This window comes from Zalophus californianus, chromosome 14 (assembly GCF_009762305.2).
Source record: "Zalophus californianus isolate mZalCal1 chromosome 14, mZalCal1.pri.v2, whole genome shotgun sequence".
In the NCBI taxonomy this organism is placed as follows: Eukaryota; Metazoa; Chordata; class Mammalia; order Carnivora; family Otariidae; genus Zalophus; species Zalophus californianus.
In genome coordinates, this window is record NC_045608.1 from 89,451,943 (window position 1) to 89,478,487 (window position 26,545).

The 26,545-nt window shown below is 41.2% G+C and overlaps 1 protein-coding gene across 6 annotated transcripts in view; it reads right to left on the reverse strand.

Annotated features, from left to right (window-relative positions):
* The window catches only part of FBXO15 (F-box protein 15), a 47,510-nt gene that overhangs the window by 15,574 nt on the left and 5,391 nt on the right, over positions 1 to 26,545 (reverse strand). For 4 of the 6 annotated variants that reach the window (XM_027576765.1, XM_027576760.2, XM_027576764.2 and 1 more), the window contains exons 2-8: positions 24,025 to 24,141; positions 21,321 to 21,425; positions 17,784 to 18,026; positions 17,019 to 17,243; positions 13,499 to 13,625; positions 11,936 to 12,018; positions 10,835 to 10,977 (exon numbers count right to left, since the gene is read on the reverse strand). In XM_027576765.1, the coding sequence (XP_027432566.1) occupies positions 10,835 to 10,977; positions 11,936 to 12,018; positions 13,499 to 13,625; positions 17,019 to 17,243; positions 17,784 to 18,026; positions 21,321 to 21,424 (925 nt within the window). In that variant the 5' untranslated portion in view covers position 21,425; positions 24,025 to 24,141. The remainder of the gene's footprint in view (positions 1 to 10,834; positions 10,978 to 11,935; positions 12,019 to 13,498; positions 13,626 to 17,018; positions 17,244 to 17,783; positions 18,027 to 21,320; positions 21,426 to 24,024; positions 24,142 to 26,545) is intronic. The other 2 variants (XM_027576761.2, XM_027576763.2) reach the window with 2 other exon arrangements.

Below are 26,545 nucleotides of genomic sequence, written 5' to 3' on the forward strand. Positions count from 1 at the left end.
GTCATTTTGAAATCCTTGCATTTCTAACAAGGAGCCCTGCAGTTTAATTTTGCACTGGGTCCCACAAATCACATGGCCTGTGTCTTACTTTTAGATAGGGTACTTCAACTCTTTTTTTTTTTTATTATTACCATATAATGTATTATTTGTTTCAGGGGTGGAGGTCTATGATTCATCAGTCTTACACAATTCACCATAGCACATACCCTCCCCAGTGTCCATCACCCAGCCACCCCATGCCACCCACCCCCCACCACTCCAGCAACCCTCAGTTTGTTTCCTGAGATTAAGAGTCCCTTATGGTTTGTCTCCCTCTCTAGTTTTGTCTTGTTTCATTTTTTCCTCTCTTCCCCTATGATCCTCTGTCTTGGTTCTCAAATTCCACATATCAGTGAGATCATATGATACTGTCTTTCTCTGACTGACGTATTTTGCTTAGCATAACACCCTCTAGTTCCATCCACGTCGTTGCCAATGGCAAGATTTCATTTTTTATGGCTGCATGATATCCCATTGTATATATAGCTCTGGCATAAAGGTTATGGAGATGTGGGTTCTCCTGTTCTGTGAACGGTAATCTGTAATGTTGATTTTTCATAATGGCTCACCAGATGGACAAAATAGGAAAAATGTACTAACAACCACTGATGAAGACACTGTAAAGAATTATCTGTTCTAATTTTCATAGGTAATCACCACCCCCAGATGGGAGTGTACTATTTCTAATGTCTTCCTGTTATGATAAATGCTTAGAGAGAATAATCCGACCCAGAAACATAGAAAGTAATTAGTATCAAAAGAGGGAACAAAACAAGTCATTTATTTTTGGAATCACAACAGTAAAAATGAGATAACATGCCACCTATGAAAAATATTTGAAACAAAGTATTAAAACCTTACAAGTAGAATTTCTTTAAAGAGAGGCTATCTGGGCTTATCAGGTTCTGCTGCTGAACAGCTGAAACCCCACTTTTCTGGAGGAACAAGAAGTTTCTGAAATCCAAACCTTCTTTTTCTCCCCTCAATATTTTCCATTGTGTCTTACAGAGTTAAGTACTGAACACGTATTATTTAATCAGTATTTCAATGAAGAGCATATTGCAGAAACTCTGTAGGATATAGCCTGAATCTAACAGAACACAGAAACATAAGCTGAAAGAATTCACTCACAATAAAAATGAAGCACCAGTGAGTGGAGGGTCCATAGAGAGAACACTTCTTCAGAGGGCAGTGACAGAGACTTAAATAAAGAAGAGAGTCTGAAACTCTAAATATAAAGAGATCAATGCCTTCCAATTTAACATACACATTTAAAGCAAATCTGATCAAAATCCAAATGAGATCTTTTAAAAAATCTGGCCGAATGATTATTAAATACATCTAAAAGAATCACTGGGTTAAAATAATAGAGAAAACTTAGATAGAAATTCATCAGTAAGAAATTTTATATCGGGGGAGGGACACATAATTTCATAACAAAATACACAAGACGGTGAAGGGCTGGCTCAGTCGGATGAGCATGCGACTCTTCATCTCGGGGTTGTGAGTTCGAGCCCCATATTGAGTGTAAAGATGACTTAAATAAGTAAGCAAGGACACTGAGAGCTGGCCATGGCCACATGCCTGGGAGAGGTGGCAGCACGGTGGTTCCTGTGAAAATGCCCCCCCCCCAACACACACAGCCCACCCAGCAGCCGCCACACCCACCCACCTCTACTGTAGTCAACAGCCTTTGTAAATAATCAAACTAATATTCAAAGACACATGCAGATGTAAAACAATCAGCTGTCACTTTCACCTCTCAAATGATCCAATATTTTTCAAAATAACACGCATCACAATAGCACTACAATCATGAAAAACTGAGACCAAAAGGCCCATTAAGAGAATGGGTCAATGCATCATGATAAAACCAAACAAGTGGAGGCCATACAACTTTTCATGATCAAATTTGCTAAACGATTCAGTGACATGGGAAAATGCCCACAATGTAAGGGGAAAAGGCAGAGTATGGCACTGTTCACGAAATGCAGTCCACAGATAGAAATAGACCTGTATGTTTGAAAATGGGCCAAAATATAAAGAATAGTTGTCCTAGGTAAATTTTATTTGCTTCCTTATAAACTTCTATATATTCAGAATTTTCAAACCCTATAACAAAAAGGCATTAGTTTTTAAATGCGTTTTTCTAACAACTCGAAAAGTCAAATGACAGAAGCAGCATATTTTAAAAATCCTTTCCCTTTGATTCTTCACTATCACTCCCTCCCAATCCTGATAAAAAGGCTACAACATGCTGTCCTGGGCAAAACCCTTTTCCTTCAGTTTCTGAAAATTGGTAATAATTAGCTTGATACAAAGATCAAACATACACATTCCTTCATAGTTTGCATTGCTGATCATGCTTTTCAAGCTCTATTTACACTTCAAAAACGCAGCTGCAGTATTTCCTGCCTGCTCCTTCCAGAGGCTGGACCACACTCCCGTGGAAGTGCTCACAGACAGTTGTGCAGAGCTGAGCTGAGTCAACACAGCAGCCCTGGGACGGTCTACTCTCAGGGAGGCCTGCTGGCAAGGCTGGCCCGTGGCTGTCCAGGCACTTGGATTCCAGAAGGATTCCCACCTCATCTTTCCTAACCCATACGAGTGGCTCACTGCATCATCCTCCAAAAAGCCTGTATCAACCACATGATTCATGCTGAACGTCCTTCCCTCTGGGAGTCTGGAATGTTGTAGTGCCAGGCAGAGGGTGCCTACAGGACCAGTCCCCAGTAAAAACCCCGGGTACTGAGTCTTTAAATGAGTTTCTCAGGCAGACAACCTTTCACACTTATTTTCACAACTCATTCCTGGAGAAAATAAGTGCTTCCCAGGTGACTCCCTGGCAGAGGGCTTTCCTCTGCACATCCCCCTACACACCTTCTCCCCTTTGCCAAGTTTGCTCTGTACCCTTTCACCTAATAAACCTTAGCCATGAATACTACTATATCCTAAGTCCTGTGAGTACTCCCGTGAATCACTGAATCTGGGTTGGTCCTGAGGACCCAATGCCATAGTCCACCCACATTTGCGAAAGAACAGAAGACAGAATGCAGACAGAGAAATACATGAGGCACTTCTATAAGCTTAACTCAGTTTCATTCACAAACCACTCTTTCATTATTTCCTTCACTGTTTTTCCTTCCTACCCCTGTGCCTCTCATAAATCCACTTCAGGTGACAAAATATTTCTTCTCCTAAACTGCCTCTTAGCTTGATTTTAGGGACAATACACAAAGAAGCAGGTAGCAAATATGAACAGGTACAGGGATCATAAATTTTTCTTTGAAGAGAGATAATATGGATCCTTTTAGGAAAACTCTGAATCCAGCCATGACTTGTCAAAGTGGCAGAACACATAAAAATACAAAGAGAAAACGTCCCAGGTTCCTTGGGGGAGGAATATGACAAAGTTCCAAAGGGAAGGAGTCAAGCCTTTAGGGAGAGAAGAAAGGACACAGCTCCTTTTATTCACTAGGAGGTAGTGCTGAGAGGTAGAAATTCCTTCCCCCCAGTACAGTGTCTGACTGAGGGAAGAAGCTTGAGCAGTATCTTATAAAATGAGGCCCTAGGCTACTCCTGAGCACTCTGGAATAGAGCCCGTTCTGATATGAGTGGGCGAAGGTAGGTGAAGAATATAGCAGGGCTGGGCAGTCACTGGCCTAGAAACTCAGCCCACCAGACCAGTGTTGGGATCCTAAGCCAAGAGGCATTCGCTGTGGCTTCAAGCGGATGAGGATCGCCCTGCCGAACGCAGGGCCTTGCTGGTGGGCCGCAGAGGTACTGCTCATCCTGGGTATCTCCCACTGAGCCGGCTCAGGCCTGATCTCTTCTGTGTGTGAGGAATCTCACTCCAGGCACCAAGAACTAACCAGGGTCATCTGCTTTGTTTGCAGTAACATGTATGGTAAAAAGGAAAAAAAAAAAAAAAAATCTAAAGGACCTTGCAGCAAAGTCCATGAGACTTTGAGTACAGAGACTAAGATGAAACTAAGAAAAGAGAACAAAGGGATAGCTTGTTCAGAGAAAATACTGTGAAGGAAAGGTAGAGCATCTCAACTGGCCAGAACTCACTCTGATATTTCAATGGGCTTGTGCCATCTGAATATAAACATGGCATGAATCCTCTGATTATGTCTACTCCCTGCAGAGTCAATTCTCAAGAGTCTCCCAGCCAATCTTAGGCAAATGATTCTGTACAATGCACTCTGCACTACCACTCTAGAGAAATATATACACATCCTCTAAAAGATGAAGATATGCTCAGATACACAGGTATATCATGGTACAACTCATTGAAACAGCTAGTAATTGGTGTGCTGTGTGCCCCACATTTGTCAGAATAATCTGATAAAAGACTCTGGAGCCACAAAAGATGTGTAGAGGGGCTCTGCTCCACCTCAGTGACACCACACATTCTTGGTCAGCGGGTTTAACATGAGGTAAGGCCAGTCCCCTCTAACTATCCATTTTCAAAATTTAATCAAGACCTGGATGGTGATCACACAGGTGTTTGCTTTATGATAATCTGTTTTATGCATTTCTTTGTGTCAGTGCACAATACAAAGAAGTTTAATTACAAAAAAAGAGAAATGCTAGGGAACAAGTTAATACACAGAACAGTGGTTAACACAATATACAGAACCAGCAAGGAGGGACACACAGGTGGCTTCAAAGACACTGGTAATGCTGGATTTCCTAAGCTGCGTGGTGGCTACATGGGTTTTATTATTTTTTCCGTGGACTGTCCACTCATCATATGTAGGAAAGAATATAATATCTCACAATTAAAATTTTAAAACAAAAGTTTTATCAGCCATTCCATATGCACATGAGTAAGTCTAAATGGATTTTAGCCTCAACTCTGCAAGTCGCATCATAAATTCCCACTGGGGTTTTTTAATAAAACTGCAGTGAATTTGTGGACTAAAGTGGTATGTCCTCAGAATTCTTATTTAAAGATGGAATGCTGGAAATGACCCTACACAATCACCAAATTCAGGCTCCATTTATAAGTTATGTCATATTTAAAGCTGTGCCCTTTCCATGACCCATGACTCCTGCTAACTGGTCTGGACCCCTCCCCATTACCCTGTCTGAACACTGCACTGGTCACTTGTTCTGCCCTTCCTGAGGACCCCCCAGGAATCCCTAGCCCCCCGCATGTGCCTCTCACCTGGCTCAGCAGGCTTCTCTGTACAACCTGAGGAGGGCAGGCCCCGTGTCTGACACGTCTCTGCCCTGTGCCCGGCACACGTCCTACCTTGCCCCTTTACTTCCTCCAATCCCTAAAGATGGCCTCGTTAGAATCAGGCCAGGTTTCTCATGTCTCACTGATGACAAACAGTGGACAGAACCACCTCAACGCTAGGGACATGATGATAAAACATTTTATCCTTGATAGGGACAGAAAGTGTTCTTAAAATGCAGGGCTAAGTGTTGTCATCCCCAACCGCAATGACACAGCCAGAATTTACTAAATATACCACATGGTACCACAAGAGAGTTTCTCAAAAACTGTAGAGGACATTCCAGTTTGTACTTCTCTAAAATGTGCGAGGACGCAGATGGCAGCAGCGCCCTCTGCTGATTCCTGAGCGCAGAACCACATGCCGAGGAAAGGCGTCCCGCATGTGCAGGCTTCTCAAGGTGGAAATCTGTTTTCTAATTGTGAAAACAGATGAAAGGTGAGTTACCCCCATCTCAGCTTCCCATCCTCCTCCATCTTCCTCAGTCTCTGGATCTTGTATAATCATCTGGCCTCCCCAGCGGGCTACCAGCATTAACAGAGAAGTGGCTACGGGCTGCCCCCACAAGCCGGCAGAGAAGGACCCTTCCTGACCGCCCTTAGGACGCCAACACTTTGAAAAGACAGACCAAGTCACACACACAAGAACACGTATTCTAGAAGCATGTCACTGAAAGTACAAACATATGGAAGACAGTGCAGCCCAGTATTTAAGACCCACACTCTGGAGACTGGCCTGTGCAGGTGCAGATGGAACTCTGCCATGTGTGAGCCGCGTGTCATTAGAGAACTGACCTACACTACCAGCTCCAGCCACTTCACCAATAACACAGGAGAGCAAATAGTACCCAACTCACAGGCTTGCTAAGAAGATTAAGTTGAATAATTAATATAAACATAAAACATTCAGCAAAAACCTATAATGAGCACCCACAAGTTTTCCCTGTACTATCATCTTCCTCATTAAGGGCACAGCTCAGGTATAAGGAGTGCATACAAAGCTTAATCGAGGTTATGCTGTATTTGTGTAGAACTAGGAAAGGGTGAGTCCTCTCCTCTGAAGTTCTACGTACTCCCCTAAGACAGATCTGACCTAAGAGAAGACCTAATCCCTGGAGGACACAGCTCAGGCTCCTTAGATCCTCTCAGATAAGAAAGACTGGAAGTGAGAGGGCACTTGAGGATGTCCTCCGAGAGAGAGAACAAATTCTCCACTAACACGACCCAGAGGGCACATGTGTTTGTACCGAGGATTGACTGCCGCACGTTAGTAGCCCCCTCAAGAGTATATAACAGAAAGAGGAAGGAGATTTTATTCTTTATTTCAAATAACAGAATAAAATTTAAAGGGTTGAAGTACTAAGAAGAAAGGCAGAATTTTCACAACTTCGTAAAACTGGGAGGGCCGTTCCCAGGGCAGGACCCTGAGCAGAGCCTGCAGAGCACATTCAAGCCCAGGAGGGCTCATTTTCTAGATCACCTTTCAGTTCCTTCCTGATTCAGACACTCCAAGATTCTGGGCATAGCAGGAAGGGCACTGAAGAAAAACAAGAAACCCTGAAAATTAAACAACGCAGCCAACTCAAAAAGCTAGAAAGAGATCAAAATAAACCTAAAGAAAACAGATGACTTTCTAGGAAATCATACAAATACTAAAAACTGATTCAATGTAAAGTAGAAAACCTGCTTATAACCAGATCAGAAACAGATTTTAAAAAATGAAATTATAAATAATCTGAGTGTAAATGGAAAAAACACTAAATACCAACAGAAACTTAAAAATAAGCATACATATGACATAAGAAGCTTCTATCAGAGGTTCCAAGATGTTTACCATTAGAAGATATACTGAGGAAATTTGTTACATTAATAGCATAAAGAAGACGGAATCACATGTTCATCAATAGTTGCCCTAAGATGTATTTGACAACATTTAACAACCATCTCCAATATTTTTTTTTTAAAAATCCAACTACTTTAGGAATAAAAAATTTCTTGACTAAACTACCTTGTATGAACACATAATACAAACCTAGAACAAACATCCCTAGTAATAAAATATTTTATTAACTTCTTATCCCTATTAAGTTAGGAATCCCCCCTCCCCCACATAGAAGGGAATTTGACAGTCTCTTTCAAAATAATATGTGCATTTGCCCTTTGGCCTAGCAATCCTATTCCTAAGAAAGTATTCCAAAGACAAACTGGCAAAATATAAAAGGATGTATGAAAAAGGCCATATATTTACTATACCACTACCTGCAACAGCAACGACTGGAAACCACAGAAAGAAACCATTAAAAAACTACCTACCTATAGCTGGTTTAAAAAGAGAGAATGAGAAAAATCTCTATGTCATTCTAAAGAGTCATCTTCAGAATATATTACCAACTGGAAAAAAGCAAGGAACTTTTAAAAAGGAGTATAATACGCCTTAATAAACTGGGAGAAATATAAATACACTGACATATAGCATCATATATTCAGAAAAGAGCATTTAAAGAATAAGCCAAAGGCCAATATACAGGGTCACCTTTGAAAAAAGGGAGAAAGGAGGGATGAAGGACAAGGGTAGAAGTAAACCTCCCTGAAATCCCCTGTTTTATAGTTTCAACTATAAACCACATAAATGTGGAATATAAATTTTTTAATGTAAAAATAGAAGGAAAGCAATCCTGAAAAATTAAAAAATCAACTGAAACAAATCACTCTGATTGTATGTCAAAGTGGTAGCATAACCACACGGAGAATTACTTTAGGTGATTTAACTCTCTGGCATGAGGTATCTTAAGCCCATAAAGAGTCACAGGAAAATCTTAACTAAAAGAACATTATTCAATGGGTTCATTATTAGTAACAATATAAATATTGCTATTCTAAAATTATTCTACATTTTGATATTGTTTGGGACAAAGACTTTCAGCATGAGAAAGAGATACCAAGTACATAGTCAAAGAAGTTAATTAAAAACCTTAAAATCTTTCATTTAGACGAATGCATGATTTATTTCTTCCCATTATAAAATGTACAAACTTTCTTAGCACTGCCTACGGAAAACGCTAAAAGGAATGAAAACCAAAGAGCAACATGCATCTCCAGGATCCAGATTATAGTTTCTAAATACCATAGTGTAGTGGAACTAAAAGGAACCAGACCTCCTAGGGAAAAGATAATTCCAGATCTGTGCAAGAAACAGACAAGATGAGCCCGAGGTATCTGGTTGTGTTAGAGTGCAAGCAAGCTACCAAAGATGACTAGAGTCATGTCAAAAGACCCCAGAAGATGACAATTTGAGCATCACAATAACTATAAAAGGAATAATGACTGAAAATAGACTAAAACACATAAACTACATTTTTTATCTATGAGTTCATAATAATACTTCCCCCCTGCCAAAAAAAAAAAAAATTCTAAGTCATCTTTGAAGATTGTTAGAGCATTAATCACTATTCTGTAAATAAAGAGAAAGATTCAAGCATGTACCCTGCCCTTCCCAAACTAATCATATTTCAGTTAACTAAATAGTTGATGAGAGAAAACTCTTCTTTACGGAAGGATCCTAGATAATGGGCATAGAGGGAATGATTGAACTAGGGAAACATCATTTTTGCAATCTCTAATAAAATAATGGATATAAGTGCCCATCATTTGGTGAACATTCACAGAGAAATTTGTAGTAGAAGGAGCAAGCCAAAAAACTCCTTAACCCACTGATCAATCTTAACATAATTAATATTCAGACAAATGTCTTAAAAGATACAACATACCAAATCTCACTCAAGAAGAAACATAACTTAAGTAGCCCTCTCTCTATAAAAGAAATTGAAGTTAAAAACCTTCCCACAAAGAAAGCTCCAGGCCTTGATGGCTCCCAGGTGAATTCCACCAACCATTTAAGGGGAACTACTACCAATTCCATGTAAAAGCCTCCAAAAAATTCCAGAGGTAGGAAGGAATACATTCCAACTTAATCTATGGCCTGAGACCAACGCCACATAAAACATTACAACTGGAAGATACAATGAAAGAGAAGTAACAAAGATGAAATACTAAAGATCTTAACAAGAAATAGGCAAAACTAGTATGAAGAAAATTCTGAAACACCCTAAAAGACATGTCAGTATCTTTGAACAAAATGAAAAACAAACCACATTCTTGGGTAGGACAATTCAACAACAAAGACGTCAATTCACCTCAGGTCAATATATATATTTGACATAATTCTAATAAGAATGCCAACAAGCATAGAAAAACCTAGAAATCCTGAGTCAAAAAACAAAGACTCAAAGACTAATGTGGGTGTATCAAAAGGGCACAGAAGCCAGCTCGAAGTAGATCCCAATGATCAAACTAAGGACAATTTTAGCTTCAAAAAGAATAATGTCTGTAATTGTCTATAAATTATTGAATAAATAAAAAACCAAGAGTCCACAATGACACTAAACAACAAAAGATAAAAGAGAGAGAGTGCACTCAAAATAATTTCCACCACAGGAGATGATGATAACATCAATTCCTTAATCTGAGCATTGGTGATCAAAAGAAAAAGGTCATTTACCCTGCCACAACAGGAGTTCACCAGTTGATGTGGGGAATTTCTTTAGAAAATCTCAACTAATAAATGTAGAAATATTAGAAAATCACCAAAAATTAGAAAATTACCATTTTCTAAAAGCTAAAAGAAATTGATTCAGGCAAGGATTAGTAATGGATGTCAAATCCATCAAATGAAAGAATTCTGGGGAAGTGGATGTTCAAAAATGAAGTATAAAATTTCCCCTATAAAACATCACCAAAAATGTTTAACTTGAGGGGCGCCTGGGTGGCTCACTCGTTAAGCGTCTGCCTTCGGCTCAGGTCATGATCCCAGGGTCCTGGGATGGAGCCCCCCACCGGGCTCCCTGCTCAGCGGGGAGTCTGCTTCTCCTCTCCCTCCGCCGCTCCCCCTATTGTGCTCTCTCCCTCTCTCTCTCTAGTAAAACAAATAAAATCTTTAGGGAAAAACAAAAGGATGAAAAAATGGAGACAAAGCAGAACAGGGGGCATTCTACATTCCTTCTTCCCTTTCACTCACCGAGGCTTCCTCCCTCTCAGCCTACCCTAGTCTGTGTCTCAGCTTTGGTGAGCATGATAAACATGGATGCAGTATATACAGAAGGGTGGTTTCTCTTTATTCTTATCCTGGACAGATGCTACACTGGCCCTGTGGGCAAGTTTACTGAATTCCTTTGAGAAAGAAGGGAAGAAGTTTGAGGGGGAGGAGGCACAGCAGGGCAAAACAGTAAGGAGATTATCTATAGAAAAGATGAGTAGAGAATATTCCAGAAGGTAGAAAGATGGTAATGAAGGAGATGGAGTCCAAGGCTAATGAGACTAGATCCGGCCATGGGATTCCACAAGTCCTAGGATGAGGTATGGGTATGGGAAGACGGAGTGCCAACAGATGATCAGTGAAGAGACAATTCTTAACTCAGATATAAAAATTGGTCCCCATATTGTCTCCAACCTTTTAATTTCATACTGAAACAAAAACTGAATTAGTTTCACCTTTCTTGGTAAAGAGACTGCGAAATGTACCACACATGTAGAAAATTCCAGCGCTGTGCACATCAACATGGAGCTGGTAGCCATGCAGTCCGCACTCTGGGTTGTCATCCAAAAGGGGGGTATGAGGAGGTAGCTCGTAGGGGCTAAAAAGCAAAACAAAACATACACACAAGTTTGTCAACACCAGAGATAAAAATGTTTAAACTGAAAATACTCTTTAAAAAAATTAATATCCATCCAAACACCAGCTCCTATCAATCCTCTACACAGTTCCCGATAATCTTCCACACCAGGAACTCAAAAGAAATGCTTTGTATTCCTTTCACCATCTTCTATAAAAACAGGCAAAGGAATGAGTTCCCTAAGTAAGGATCCACAAGATGACCACAGATGAATACGTTTCCGGGATCTGCCTGGGACAGTAGCTCTACAGAGACAACTCTGCTCCTCAGAAGTCTCAATAACCAGAGGATAGAGCTGCGCAGCAGGAAAATGCACCAAACAAAAGACCTACAGATCAGGAACCCAGGCAGAAGACCCAAAGCTATGAGGAACCAAGTTTTATTCAGTAAGAAAAACCTTACTTTGTAAGGTAACAAACTCAAAAGCATTCAGGAGCTTTTCAGATAATTGTTAAAAAATGAGTATTGAGAGCAGTCGTGAAATGAAAAGCATACTCCCCACCTGAAGACCTTCAAATTCATGGAAAGACACACACTGTGTTAACCAAGCAAAACACATCTGCAGACCCAACTCAGCCATGGGTCTGTGTGCCTTGCAAGATATGAAAACTCACATTAGTGCAGAGAACGGGAAGCATCTTGATGCACTGGCATCTTGCAGTAATGACACTATCCTGCCCCCATAAATAATATTCTTCTAGGGACATAATCCTTAACCCAGAACAAATAAAGCAAATATGTAATCATGAATAATCCAATTATTTTAGCAACAGCTAAGTAATTATGCCTCTTGGCTTGTGTCTACTGATTAAAAACAGAATATCCTTGTAGCTATTCTCAGGATATTAAGATGGTATCAACTTCTAATCCTTTACATTGACTCTACAAAAATTTAATACACCCACATATAAATACATACACAGTGGCTGAGCCTAACGTGCTCTTCTCCACAAGGTGATGGAAATGAAGATTTGCCATAACAAAAGCCAGTTCTTCCTCCCTCTGAAAAATTAATTAGAAAGAATACATTTTCAACTGAAATATTTTAATTTTTCACAAGGTCGTTGTGAAGATTGCAGCATATTCATCTTACAAATAAATGCAGTTTCTTACAACTGTAAGATTACCACAATACTAATGCATTATTACTGCTAATACATTATTACTATCCCATAAGAATTACATGTCATATTGACAGCAGGACCACAATTCACCCAAATACGCAGAGCATGAAGTACCAAAAGAATTAACATCCTAGCACTTGTGAGATATCAAAATACTCTATCATACACAATTGTGAAAATATACATTGTTAGTTCCAGGTTCTTTCAAACTCTTTCCCAAAATAAGGACAATAGTGGTAAGACCTTCACATATACAAGATTAATTCCACAAATACTTAACATTAGTGGCATAGGTTCCTCTCGAGTACCTGCTTGACTTGGCAAAGCCAGTGGGAATGAACAGATTCACCCACCAGGTTGAGTAGTAGCAAATGTGACTGTAGAGGAACAGACATCCATCTCTCCCCAAATTCACAGCTGACATTGACTGGTGGAGGTAATCCAGAATGTTCGATCTGAGGCACCGCTCTCCAGTAGCCAGCCAGAGGACAACTGGACCGACCAGGGTCCTCATAACTACATGAGCCAACACCGACTAATGAATCAAGTCAAGGAAATGCCCAGCAAGCCAACTGCTGCCTGGGCCACAAGTCACCCTCACGCAGAGAGCGAGGGAGGGATAGAAACACTGACTGCCTCAGCAGGTTGAGAAAGACAAAGTATGACGAGAGGATGATGCTGTAGATCTTGGTTCTGTCTAGCATCGTTTAGACTTGTGGACTGTTATTCTCAGCAACACATTTGTGAACTGCTATCTTAAAACCACCACAGACCAAGGCCACAGATCTCCACACACGTGTGGTGTACAGAGAAACATCACACTGTTACGTTCTTCACTGAAGTGACTGCCCAGAAAGTAACCCCAGAGGAGGGAGCCAGCCAACAGCCTCACCCCGTGAAAAAAGAAACCTCATCCAGTGGGAAAGGAGAACTCTTTAGACACTGTCCCCTGGAGGGCAGATTACACTCAGGGCCACACGTCTGGGATCAGAAATATGTGTGGAGCCTGGGTAAACACACGGTAAGAGACACTCTGGCAGACACGGGCTGTGAGAGGAGGAAGGAGCATGGACTGCTGGGAAGGAGAAAGGGGGAGACTCCCATGACACAGACGGGAGAGTGCAAACAAAACCATGCAGGCAAGAACAGGTTACCTGTCATTTTTGACAGCAGAACAGGCGAGTGGCCTCCACAGAACAGGGGGTCATTTAGCTAGAAAAATGAAGTCGTTAGAACATAAAACAGAATGTCGTTAGTGGAAAGTTGGAGGGACCTCACATTCGGTGTCATACATCATGGCGAGTCAATGTGGAGCTGGGAGGAAGATGGCACAGAGCAGGCAGGGACTCGAACCTTACCTTCCACAGCCCCACCAGGAGGCCTGGGTGTAGACAGAAGATCCGAATGAGTCTGTCCCAGCCAATCAGGGTGGATTCAGTTAAATTACTCAGGTTGTACTTTGCAATTAAAGAATGCCACCGAGGTCTTTGAACATCCATGCCAAAGGAAGGAAAGAGAAATGAGCTTTCACATCTGGAGTGTTATCAATCCTGTCTAGAGTATCTAAAAATACTTTTAAAGAGCATGCTAATAATGTGCACCTTGCTAATAAATGGTGCATGGAGGGTCAGGGGACATAAAAACTCCTATAAATAAAAGGAAAATGGACACACCCAAATTTCTCACCCAACTATGTTTTCCTTCCCTTCCTCCTTGCTCTTACTCTCAACTCAACAGCCCATTCAGAAGTAAGTGGAAGAATCATGAGGGTGAGAAAGAACCATCTTTTCTCCTCTTTCCCTCAGAGCCCAGCACAATGTCACCATCAAAAGTAGATTCTCATATGTATTCCTAATCAAGAGAAATAATGCATAAGCAAAGATGAAATATTTTAAATGACAAAAAAGCAGGGGGTCTCAGTAGGCTGTCTGGAAGCAGATATATATAGATATATATACCTTTTAAAGTGATTATCAAGGATAACTCAGAGTGAAAATTTTAATATTAGAAAATGAATTTAAACCCAAATCCTGAGTATTGTCATGAAGATCCACTGTGAACTCTGTATTAGAATTAGTGTCTAAGGGTAACAACTCAGGTGTAAGGAAACTCTGCTATTCATCATAAGAGGTAAAAACAACAGAATGAAACATTCTATAAGCACTATAATGGTAAACATAGATGTCTGTCATTTCCAGGGATATAGAGATAGTTTAGGAAATTATAAGGGAGATGAGATCTCAGTGGTCAATGAACATAGCTCAGCATTAGAGGCAAGTCCCTAAGGAGCTGGGGCCACATGGCATTCAAGCATTCTCCTCCAGCTCCTAAGACACCAGCTGGCAGGAGACAGGTATTCAAATGTTCACTAAGTAAAAGAATCAGAAAACTAAGGAGTTCAGCGGTGGTACTGTTTCCAAGTGGGAGCATGAGAGGGGGAGGCTTTAAGCATCAGAACCAGATCTACAGCTTCCAGACTACCCTGGTCTCTCCCTCAATTTTCAAAGGACTTTTTGTGCTGAAAACCACAGTGGTTAGGGAGAGGTGGTCGGCAAGCATGTGCGTGATGTGTGACCTAAAAATATACCCCGCATAGGTAGACTACATGGGGAGGAAGCCAAACAAAGGGTTAGGAACCTACGTCTGGCATCAAGGAAACCTTAGATCCAAACCTAAGGTGCTCAGAAATGGTAGTCACTGCCTGTGTAGACAGACGAGGCCAGGTGGGGTGTGAAAAGCCTCCTCTCACACTCTTCAGTGGGCCCAAAAGGAGAATACTCATCACCATGGCTCCAGAGCAGTTTAAACAAACCCCACAGAGAACGGGCTAAGTCCTCATGTGCCTTGGCCTCACAGGCCACAGAGAGAAATGATGGCTAATGTTTACCCAACATTCTTCCCAAATTTGGAGAAGTATAGCATAAACCACGAAATGGAGAACACTTGCAGAGGAGAAAATTTAATGAATCTGACTAGAATGGTAAAAATTACAGGAAAATTCAAATTGCAAATTACATAAATAAGGCTTTTGCTGCTCTTGAGAAACTTCTCATGGAGGAAACAAAAAATACCCAAATAACAATCACCAAGTTTCTCTTTTGCTGTCACACAAATGCATATGGGGTTTGTACTTCTGCACGATAAAGGCATTTGCTCTCCAACTTGCAATAAAAGAGCCCATCAAAACAGATTCCTAAAAAACACTTTTAGTGTCTGTTCTCCACAGCTTATCAAATGCTGGCTGAAGTCTACTTAGTTTTAATGGAAATAAATTACACTAAATTTTCCCAATAAATTCTAGCACTTCTCTCACTGTGCAGTACCTAGTATTCCTGACCCGGATGGCAGTTTTCAGGAGCAAAATATCTTTAACTGAGATTTATAATTCAACACTATCCACTTCGTCTTCCATGACTATCTTAATTGATGTTAATAATGTTGTCCTAATGCCTATAAATAATATTTCATGATATGCCAAATAACATATTGTTCAGTCAAATTAGTACAGAGATGGTGGACTGATTTTCCAAACATCATTTCAAACACTACATTAGAAAAATCTGGTGTCTATCATGATACCATATGAAATTTCAGGAATTTATCCAAATAAAGTTATCATTTAAAAAATTAAACATGCTTCTAAAATATCTTCAGTAACATAATCAGGGAAAATTATTCACATGTTATTCTTCATAGCATTAAGGTTATTTTCAGATTATAGTGAGACCTGGCTTTATCATCACTAAGAAGCCCAATGCTCTCACATTCCCAGCACAACAAGTAGAAACCTAATCACTGAAACAATCCTCAAAGGATCAGCCCCAGAGAGGAGAAGCTAAAACAAGGTCCTGGGTTACAGAGTTGCAAAAATGTGTCCGCATCCAGGGAAACCATGAAAGAATGTTGTCGCACCATGACAACACCTCCATCCCAAGGTCACATGTGACCTGTGAGAGAAACCAGGGGTGGAACCCCAGCACACAGGCTGGTAGGAACAATGACGTGGTAAATGCCATGGCAACGTCAAAGGATGCTGGGCAGCGAAGGAGGCAGTCGAGGGCAGGCAATTGACCCTGGAGAAGGTAGCTGCAACCTCTGTACCTCTACATCTGCCGTGCCTTTTATGTAGGTGCACTCACTTGCTCAGGTCAGGACGCTACAGCAGGTAGCGTCCTGGAGAAAGTGACTAATGAGCAGAAGAGTGAGCCGGAGAGACTTGTAATGCATATGGACGCAGCACAGAGCTCCTGAGGACAGAGCCCCTAAGTAAGGACTCCATGCACATCAGCAAGGTGACACACATGGATCTGACTGATGCACTTTACAGTGAAAGCTTCTGATCTTCTTCACAGCAGCCGTGCATGCTAAATACTCCTTGCCATCATCACCACCCCCCTTCCACACTCGGGAAAGCTGAGGCATAGAGAGACTAAGCTACTTGCACAAGATCACACATCCCCGTCAGTTCAACAGAAAGGAGCATAAACATAAGATTTATTACCTTATGGCCTAATGTTTAAACTATGATTACTGTACCATTTACTAAAGGAGATATAATAGTTGTATAAATCTTTGTCTTAAAATGGTTAAAACTAAAAAGCTCAAAACCTTAGCCATCAATCACCTAGGAATTTTGTTAATTAGAATACTCTTCTCTGTTATAGACAACCAAGGTATGAGGAACCTAAATTTAGATCTAATCATAAATGTTATAAATCCATTCTTTTTCTATTCTATAGTGATCTGGGATGCAAGAGACGTCTTTAAGATGCAATCAAATTAAAATACACTGATGGTATTTTTTAAATTACAAGAATGGCAACTAGTATTTACACATAAGATGTTCTCACCCAAAGGTTCTGTTGAATTAGTACTTACCCATTTTTGGAGGGGGTTTTAGACCGGTCCATAAAAACTGGCATCATACCACACAAATCTAAGGTTGACAACGTGGCTAGCTGTGGCCAATTTTTGCCATACCACATAATCGTCACTGATGAATCATTTATGGAAAGGTCAACGTGCTCCATGATGTACTCTTTTCCATTTTTTTCTTTCAGTATAATTACCCAACCTAAACCAGATATTCTGCAGAAAGAAAAGCTAAAAATGGTTGCCTCATTGCAGAAAAAAAAAAAAAATGCTAAGGTCAATTTTACATATCATCTCTAAAGTATCTAGGTCCTAAAAAGTCAAAGTTGAAGTTCTCAGAAGGTGTCTGACATAAATTTTTTGTTCATCAATGGTCCTCTCTATAGAGCATCTCTCCTCACCTCACAAACATTCATTGAACACCTACCATGTTCTCGGAACTAGCAACACACAGACAAGACCAAGTTCTGCCCAGAAGGAAGGACGCTCTGGATGCTATTGCTTTACTACACCAGATTACTGGGTTATTTCTGCTCTTCATAAAGACTTCAGACCATTTATACGGAATAAGGAAATGCTATACAGCTAGCAGATGCACAGGGACACAGGAATATATCAAGACCATCCCTCACAGTATAACCTGCACATGCATCCTTATACACCCAATACCCTGAGCTTACACCATCCTTCTTTTTATGGTGACGTGCACATAACTGTTAAACGGGGCCCTCAAGTAACCACATGCGCATGGCTCAAGAGGGTGCTCTGTACCTGAGGGCCTCTTTGGTTTTGACTGGAAGGCCTGTGTAAGTGTTGACAGGCTGGAGAACCTGAGCTAGCGCTGCTTTTACAGATGCTCTTTGTTTTGTGATATATTCTTTCTTCCAGTATCCAGCTTCTTTATCCTCAACCGACAGTAAGTTCATAGATACAGCAGTCGTCTCTGCTGAGTTAACTTTCCAGTTAGATCTTTTAGGTGAAAATGCAGTTGAATAGATTCTGATCCAAATAAAACTGGGGGAGAAGAGGAACTACGTTAACTAAGACACATTGTCATGCCCCTGCAGTAGCAATATATTACCTTAGAGATGCATGATCTCTTTAAATAGCCCGAGTCCATGAATGAATCAAACTGAATATTTACAGTCGCTCATGTGTTAAAGTGAACTGCAGTTTGAGGTAAGTGTTTCAGATTCATCAACCCCAGAAACACGTAGTAAAAGGAAAAGCTTGTTTCCCAGGGTCAAGTTAAAATGAGTGATCTCATGGTATGTGGCATCATCCAAACCACTGCCATCCTACAGCAATAATGGAATAACAGATTATAGAAAAATAACAAGAAATATACAAGGTGATTCCTATTGTGTTATTTTAAGTATATACATTTTTAAAGGATTGGAAAGGAACCATATATACAGGCACACACAGAGAAATGTCAGCAGCAATGGAACGGTATATTATTTTTGATTTCTATGTTTTAATTTTTCCACAAGGAACACATTATGCTTGCACAAAGAGAAGAAAGTGAAAAAATTCACTGCATAATGAATGAAAAAAAATAACAACAGTTAGTAGTTTTTGAGCACTGTGTTAAGCATAATTTGAGCCCTTTATAAACGTTAACTACTTTAATCATCAACAAACCCATGAAGTAGCTACTATTATTGTCCCCACAGAACTGAAAATGTAATGAGGCCCCAGTGCAAAGATCTGGCCCAGGCCAGTCTGTGTAAGTCGAGGAAACGGTAGGCCCAGGGTTGTACCCACGCAGCCTCAACCAGAGCCCACCCCCCCACCCCCTGGGCTTCTCAGCCTCTTCAGTAGCACAGAAATCAACTTGAGGAAACCAAGAAATTTAACCAAATGCAGAGAGCCCATCAGCTACCAAGTTGACTCCAAATTCAGCTCTGAGCCACAGCCTGTGTGTCCCTCGTGCCCATCACGCCCCGAGGCCCAGGAGAAGTCACAGGAACAGTGGCAATGAGCAGGTGAACGGAGCCCAAGGCACCTCTCTCCCAGCCACTGCTCTCCTTCAGGGAAAGAAAGAAGCTTCTCTTGGGGGAAACTGAGGCGGGGCTAAAATCAATCTCCTACAGTGGAAGGTGAGCTTTACATAAGTAAATGTAATGATGTGCTAATTTATGTCTCCACATTTCTGTGTAGTTCAGTGTGGGATGAGCTGGCCAGTGGCCAAGAGGCAGTGGGGAGAAGGCATGCCCCACGCTCCACAGGTGAGCCCGCACTCCGTCAGCTGGTCGTCACCCCAGAGCAAGGGTCACCTCGCAGACATTCCACTTGCACATGGGTCTCCCTGATGCAGGCAGTACACGGACTTCCCAACAGACTCACCCACAATCTGACCCCTACCAACACTCTTGCTAGTAAGCACTCTGAAATCATTTCTCACCCCACACAATCCTTTCACACCAAGTTTTCTGCCCTCAGGTATTTATTTTCTCAGTTCAGAAATGTCTGGCCTTTCATACGTGAGCTAAGAGTTGCAAAATGATGATGAGTTGAGTCCACGTAGGTAAATCTGACACTGTTTTGCCAAAATCCCTTGAGTAGGCACTTTTAAAAACTCCCTTTACATAAAAGCTTGTTCGTATTTTCTTCAATTTATTTTACTCATCATCTTACTCCACAGAAGTGTTCCCAAATTTCTCACGGGGCCCCACAGAACTGCAGCTGAGTCTATTCCTGCCCATGCACCAGTGCTCCCAAACTACTAGAGCAAACGCTGGGGGAAGGGGGAGCAGAGCACGAACCCCAAACCCCACACACCTTCAGTTAGAACTACACCTAACATCTGTATGAAGAACCACTTTCACACACGGCGGCTTACCGTATTTACCACAAGTGAAGCCTAAAAAGAACATTTGATAGAATTAAAATGCTGTGCAGATTGTTCCGCTCGATTATTTATAAAATACAAATGTCAAGTATAAGATGCTTCTAACAAGTACTTAAAACCCAAACACAGTCATTTCTTGATCACCCATCCTGTTAAAAAACTAAGGTGGATTTGAGGACAAGGGCATAGTTAGCTATTCTGACTACCAGTCAGGCACAGACAAAATTCAAACAAGTTGTTGACAAAATGGGGCCAATTTAATGTTCTGATGAACAGTGTTAGTACGCCCTTTATGAAATCTAACTATAAAATCAGACAATGACTCTTAAAAATAAAATTCAACATATGCAGGGGCGCCTAGGTGGCTCAGTCGGTTGTGCACATCTTTTTTTTTTAAGATTTTACTTATTTACTTGACAGAGAGAGAGAGAGAGAGAGCACAAGCAGGAGGAGTGGCAGGAGCACCTGACTCTCCATTTCTGCTCTCGTCATGGTCTTGGGGGGCGTGGAATTGAGCCCCTTATCAGGCTCCATGTTCAGGGTGGAGTCAGCTTAGGATTCTCTCCTTCTCCCCCACTCCCCCACTCATCCTTGTGCACACATTCGCTCTCTCTCTTTAAAATAAAAATCTTTAAATAAAAAATAAAATAAAATGCAATGTACGCAATTAAGATATTTCTTATAACAAGAAAACAAACACAAGGGTAATTTAATCAGAAGCTCAGATTTTTAAAAGACAACTCCCAAGAAAGTGGGATGGGCACATAATTAATAATAAAAGTATGCAAGGAACAATACTAGAGGTATGGCCCCAAATCCACTGGAAGGCCCAGTGCCTGCACCATCTGGGCCTGTGAAGGTCAGTGGGGAGAGGTGATATTTAGAGAAACTAAGCAATTTATAATTTATCAGCTTATTGAGTAATTGGAGCTGTATCCTTAAACAAAGTAAGAACCCTTCAAAGAGCTATAATTTGGATATTTAATTGACCTCTTTCATGAAAAATGCCTTACTGCACTTTGCTTTAGTGAATGTCTTCACCTCTTACTAAGAGTCATTAAGAAAGAGACACAAAAATTGTTCTACATCCATTCTAGCACTGTCAAGAACATGCGTATTTCCCTTGAACCCACACTGAACCCACTTGTGTGCATACTGACACAGACAAGAGATGTATTTTTCCATACAGGAGACAACAGTTGCACCAATAGTAAGTTTGATCTTTTTCAGTTCATGCAAAGATATTCCTTTTTTTTTAAACATGTAAGTGCAAATCACTGGAAATATCCATTTGACCACTTAAAGCATTAGACATATTACATCTATTCTAAAAACACTTTCAAAAGTAACTCTTTTAAGTTTAAAAAAAAATGGTTAAAACGGTCTCACTAGTTTTCATGACTTCCATCAAAACGCCATCAAGAGACAAGAGAGAGATTTGGTTTTCTCCTTACTTGTCATTGGCCAGATGATAAAAGCGCCTATTCACACATCCAGCACACAGCAGGGTCACAGCATCCAAGTAGGAAAAGATCTTCAGCAAGATTTCTGAAGGCATCCTGTGAGAGGGGAAGAAATCAGAGAAGCGGGCAAGCATTTGAGCTAAAAGTTACCCAGAAAACAACAGGTGTTCACTTCCAAACAGAAGGTGACAAGCACCCCTCCTGTACGAGAGGCAAACTGTACCGTTAACTTCCACTGGTTTCTCAACTGAAATGTCTATCACAATCCTCATGACCTAAACGAATCCAGAGACCCAAGGTTACGGGAAGCTAACATCCTTGGCATGTTATTCATATTCACACACTGTGAATCCACAGGCAGGATTTCCCCACCTCCCTCATGAAAGTATGCATCATTCTTCAGGGAGATAAAAGGAAGTAAGAGAAAAAGAATGCGTTCTTAGCTATTCATTAAAAAATAACACAGAATCCTCCTCCTCCTCCTCAAAAAAAAAAAAAAAAAAAAAGGAACTGGAATAGGAAATATCCACTTATTTTTCACCTAACCCATACCACTCTCACGTACCCTCTTCCTGCATGTCCTCACACTTGAAACCTTCCTCTGGGGCTTTAAGGAGACACCAAGCCCCGTAAGATTTTCTGAACTCTTTTCCTTTCTCATTTATGGCCTAAATAAATGACATTGAGCTGGATTCTCAAAACCCCATGTATTTCTATGACCTTACACTTTTACAAAACAACTATCAGAATCTGAAAGTGTCCAGAAAACCTTACCAATGTGAGGAAGTCAGGAATGGGCACGTTTGGGCACGTTTGGGCACATTTGGACCTAAGGCTGGAAGAAAGTAAGCCAGAGAAGACGGGGGGGGGGGGGGGGGGGGGAGGCGGGGGAGGCCTGGAGATAAAGAACTGAGGCAGTAAAACGCTTTGACCAATTTAAAATGGCTTGCCCCTGCTCTTCACTTGTGATTTTAACGATTTTAAATTTTATATTAAAATTAAAAAATAAAATATCAGGTTATCAAATGTTTCCATAGGGAAATAATCAGTCCCAAGATTCTGATAATACTGAGAAAGAATGAAGTAGATCCTCAGAGAAAAGATGAAGAATGCAAGACAGGCCTGATCCGTGTCACTAGTCGAAGCTACCCCTACTCAAATCCTTCAGAGATATTTAACCAAAGACTCCCTGATTGTTTAAACTAGTGGTTTTGCTTAGGGATTAATTAAATCCCTCCTGCCAAATGAAATTCCTTACATTCAGAGTCAATAAATTAGATGCTTTTAGTGACAAAATGTTGCTAATGCAGAGATGGTACAGTTGCAAGAAAGCACATTTTGTGACCCTTTGGGTTACCCATTTCACATAGTTTTCATATTTTGGTTCAACTGTTTCACAAAAATTCACAGTTATTATTTTTTTAAATAATTCAAAAAAATGTAGAGTTGGGCTTAAAGAAAACATTTCAGAAAGGTATCTGGCAAATCTTATCCAGGAAGAATTATTTAATTGGACTAAAATCCTATTCAAAGGCCATTAGAGACGTTCACCCTCCTACCCAGCGGACTAACATAATGAAGGGGGGGGGCTTTCCCTGTACTTCTCTAGCAAAAGCAGAAAAACCCCACTTTATAGTTAGAACAGTAAAGATCAAAGACATTCCTAATTATTGTTCATGAGGTTTCCTCAAAGCCAGTACTATCACTATCCACACCCATATTGGGTCACTTTGTGTGGGATTCTAATTATTTCATACTGCAGCGGATGGAAGTGTGGAAGGATGGGGAAGGAGATGGGGCAAGTGAGAGACAGGACAATCCTAGAAGCTGAAAGTGTCAGAGCACAGTATCTGGTACAGAGAAGGTCCTCGAATATTTGATGGATGGATGAACTGAATCAATATTCGTTCTATTTCCCGTATCAGATTATTGTATGACAGAGCGTGTTCTCAGACTACAGGGTTTAAAACTTAAATTACTGTCCTTAATTCTTTCTTTTTTAGTTTTCATTTCTTTTTTCAGCACACACTTTTTTCATTTCTTCTTTCAGTATACACTGAAAGTATGTACTCTGTTAGCTGAGTTATAGTATCAAAGCCCAAAATTTAAAATCAGGTAACTTATGGTTGAATCTGAATTTTGCAATATGCAGACTATGTGAGCCATCCTTCGCTTGCTGTAAATGTCTGCAGTGATCCCACGCATTCAGGGCGCCACACAATGCTTAGCAGAGTTGGTGTCCCAGAAGCATCAGCACAACAAAAATCCACAGGCATCTCAGCATCAATTTCAAATAGTTCAAAAAAAGGATTCTGCAGAACCTTTCCAGGGCAAAATGGGCTCCCAAAGCACTGAAAGCTAAGAGACCCAGAGACCTCTGGAGCTTTTAGAAGAACACACTTTAATCTCCTTTCCACTGTTTCAAGGGTCTTTATCAACAGAATGTGAATAATTTTGAAGAACATTTTTTAAAAAGGAAAATTTACTTGTCACTTTTAGTTCACTTCATAAACCTAGTCTAATAATGACAGTGGTGACAGGCTGATGACTCACAGCAAACTCTCCATGTTGTACTTTCTTCCCACGCAATTCTATTCTCAGCTCAGAACAGCAGCTTGGTATGTACAGCATTGGAACTTTCTCTAAGAACTCCACCCCAGAGCCCCCCAGAAGAGCGCCAATTATTGCGACTCACCTCTCCAGAGACACAGGATGCACAGTGGAGGGCTGCTCACAGCGCCTTCCCCACCCAGCGCACTGCTTCAGGGTAGTAGTCCTTCCTGCACACCTGGCGCTTGGCCCCTTTCTGAAACTAAGATGGAAAAGTCAAGTTGTAAGAACAGGTGACCTGTCCAGTTCCCTCTACAAAACCGTAAAGGGTTCATAAACTCCAAGAATGACTCATTATAAAATTTCATCTCAGGAAAGGAGGAAGGAAGGAGAGAAAGAAAGGAGAAAGAAGGAAGGAAAGTAAGAAGGAAGTGGGGAGTGGGGTCGGAGAGCCAAGGGACTGTGAAACATTCCATGTGTCCTGAGTAAGTAAACCTGAAAACTGGACTTATTCTGATGCGTTTTAAACATAAGATTAATCACTTCTGGCCTTTTGGCTAAGATCAAGTGTAGTAAACAGTAAGATTAAACATTTGCTTTTATAGACTGTCAACATATCAGAGAGGTGCTATAAAGCTTATTTAGTGGAATAAAAGGAAAAAAATAAAATGTTATCAACTGGCCGGCTTCAACAATAGCACAAACGTAACAAAAAACTGCATCAATCAAGAGAAACTTTAGATTTGTGAACCAGAACTGCCCACATAATCTACAACCTTGCTAGTCGTTGAGGGATGATAACTGGCTCCAACCCTGGCTGCGGCGATCACAGCCACAGAAACACCAAGTACTCATCCTCCAATTTTTTTAACATTTTAAGTATCTCACATTCAATGGAATATATTTGACTGGCCATCTATTTTTTATTTTAGTGGTACAAAAAAATAGTAAATCTTACAATCAAAGGCTTTTAAGATTCAATGAAGTAAGGTATCATATTTTATGCAGTTAGTTCTTTTCAGAAGTTCCTAAAATAAATTTTTATTAAAATCAGCCCTCAAAACCAGCACTGCTCCACAGCAGCTTGGTAGGGATCTGAAACCTACCCAGAAACCCAGGAAGGCATGGAGCCCACAGCCTTCAGTTTCTAGGCAGCAGCCCCCAGACAGAGCTACTGGTGGATACGCTAATTCTCTTGGAAAGGTTTGGAAGCTGCTTCTTTACCACACACACAAACATACATACATCAATTACTGACCCGCCTCCCACCCAGCATGTGACTAAAATCTAGAGCATAGGTTCCACACACCCAGTTCACCAATATGCCATTGCTCTGAGTATGTACTTTGGTCACCAAGAGTTTAGCACCCCCCATTTTTCCTACCAAGCCGATTCCCTGGATATACTTGGACTAACAATCAAAAAGGATATGGGTAACAACTGGGGGCAAAGTGAGGGTCACGAGAAGTTGGAAGGAAGGGCAATCATCTCTCTGGAAGTGGAAGAACGAAAGCCCCAGGGATGGATCTGAACAGAGGATGGTCCTAGATCCCAAGCACGGCCCCGCCCATAGGAGGCACAGGGAGCACATGGCCCATAACCAAGCACAGCCTGAAATCCCCCGTGGAAAAGGGCACGCCATGATGTGCGCATCCGCAAACACTCAAATTGCCTGATGATTCCCCATGGGCTTCTGAGCAGCCAGAGAATTAGTTTGTCCTCCCTTTCTAGGTTTTTCTCTTCAGAAACAGCATAATGGCTGGTCACGATAAGCCCTCAATAAACATTAGCTAGCATCTGCATGCTGGCACCTCCACGTAGGAGAGGAGGGACATAGTAAACCTTTCCAGACCCTGGAGGATAACAAAGTCACCGAGGTAAGAAACGCTGGCTACCCAGGCCTCTCCATGCCCGCTTCAGCAAAAGACATTCAACATGCCAGTGAGTTCTTGGGAACGCAGAGAAGTTAGGCAGAACCAGTGGTACCCAGTCTGTGCCCAGCAGCACAGGAAGGGGAGGGACAGCAGGCAGAAGGGACCCTCATTTGGAAAGCTCCACCACGCCCTCCCCCTTTATCCAGAAAACTCCACCTATGCAACAGATTTTTGTATTTCTGTTGAAAGTATTATTTCAGCAAAGATTTCCACAACAGAAAAGCTTCAACTCCACTGACCTGGCTCTAACACAGTAATGAGAAGTGAAATACAATTTCCTAATTGTGTTAGTGTCCTAGGGCTGCCTTAACAAACTGACTCAAACTAGGTGGCTTAAAACAACAGATATTTGTTTTCTCAGTCCTAGAGGCCAAAAGTCCAAAGTCAAAGTGTTGGGAGGGCCATGCTCCCTCCACAAAGTCTCTAAGGAAGACTCCTTCCTTGCCCCTTCCAGCTTCTGGTGGTTGCTGACAATCCTTGGTGTTCCTTAGCTTGTGGCAGCTAAGATGACCAACTCTGCCCTCTGCTGCGTCTTACCCAGCCATCTTCCCTGGGTGTCTCTTCTTATAGGGGCGCCAGTCACATTGGGTTTAGGATCCATCCTAACCCCAGTGTGACCTCATCTTAACTAATTACATCTACAAAGACCCCATTTCCAAATAAAATCACATCCTAGGGTTCTGGGTAAACGCGAATTTGGGGAGCACCATTCAACACAATACACAATTTTTA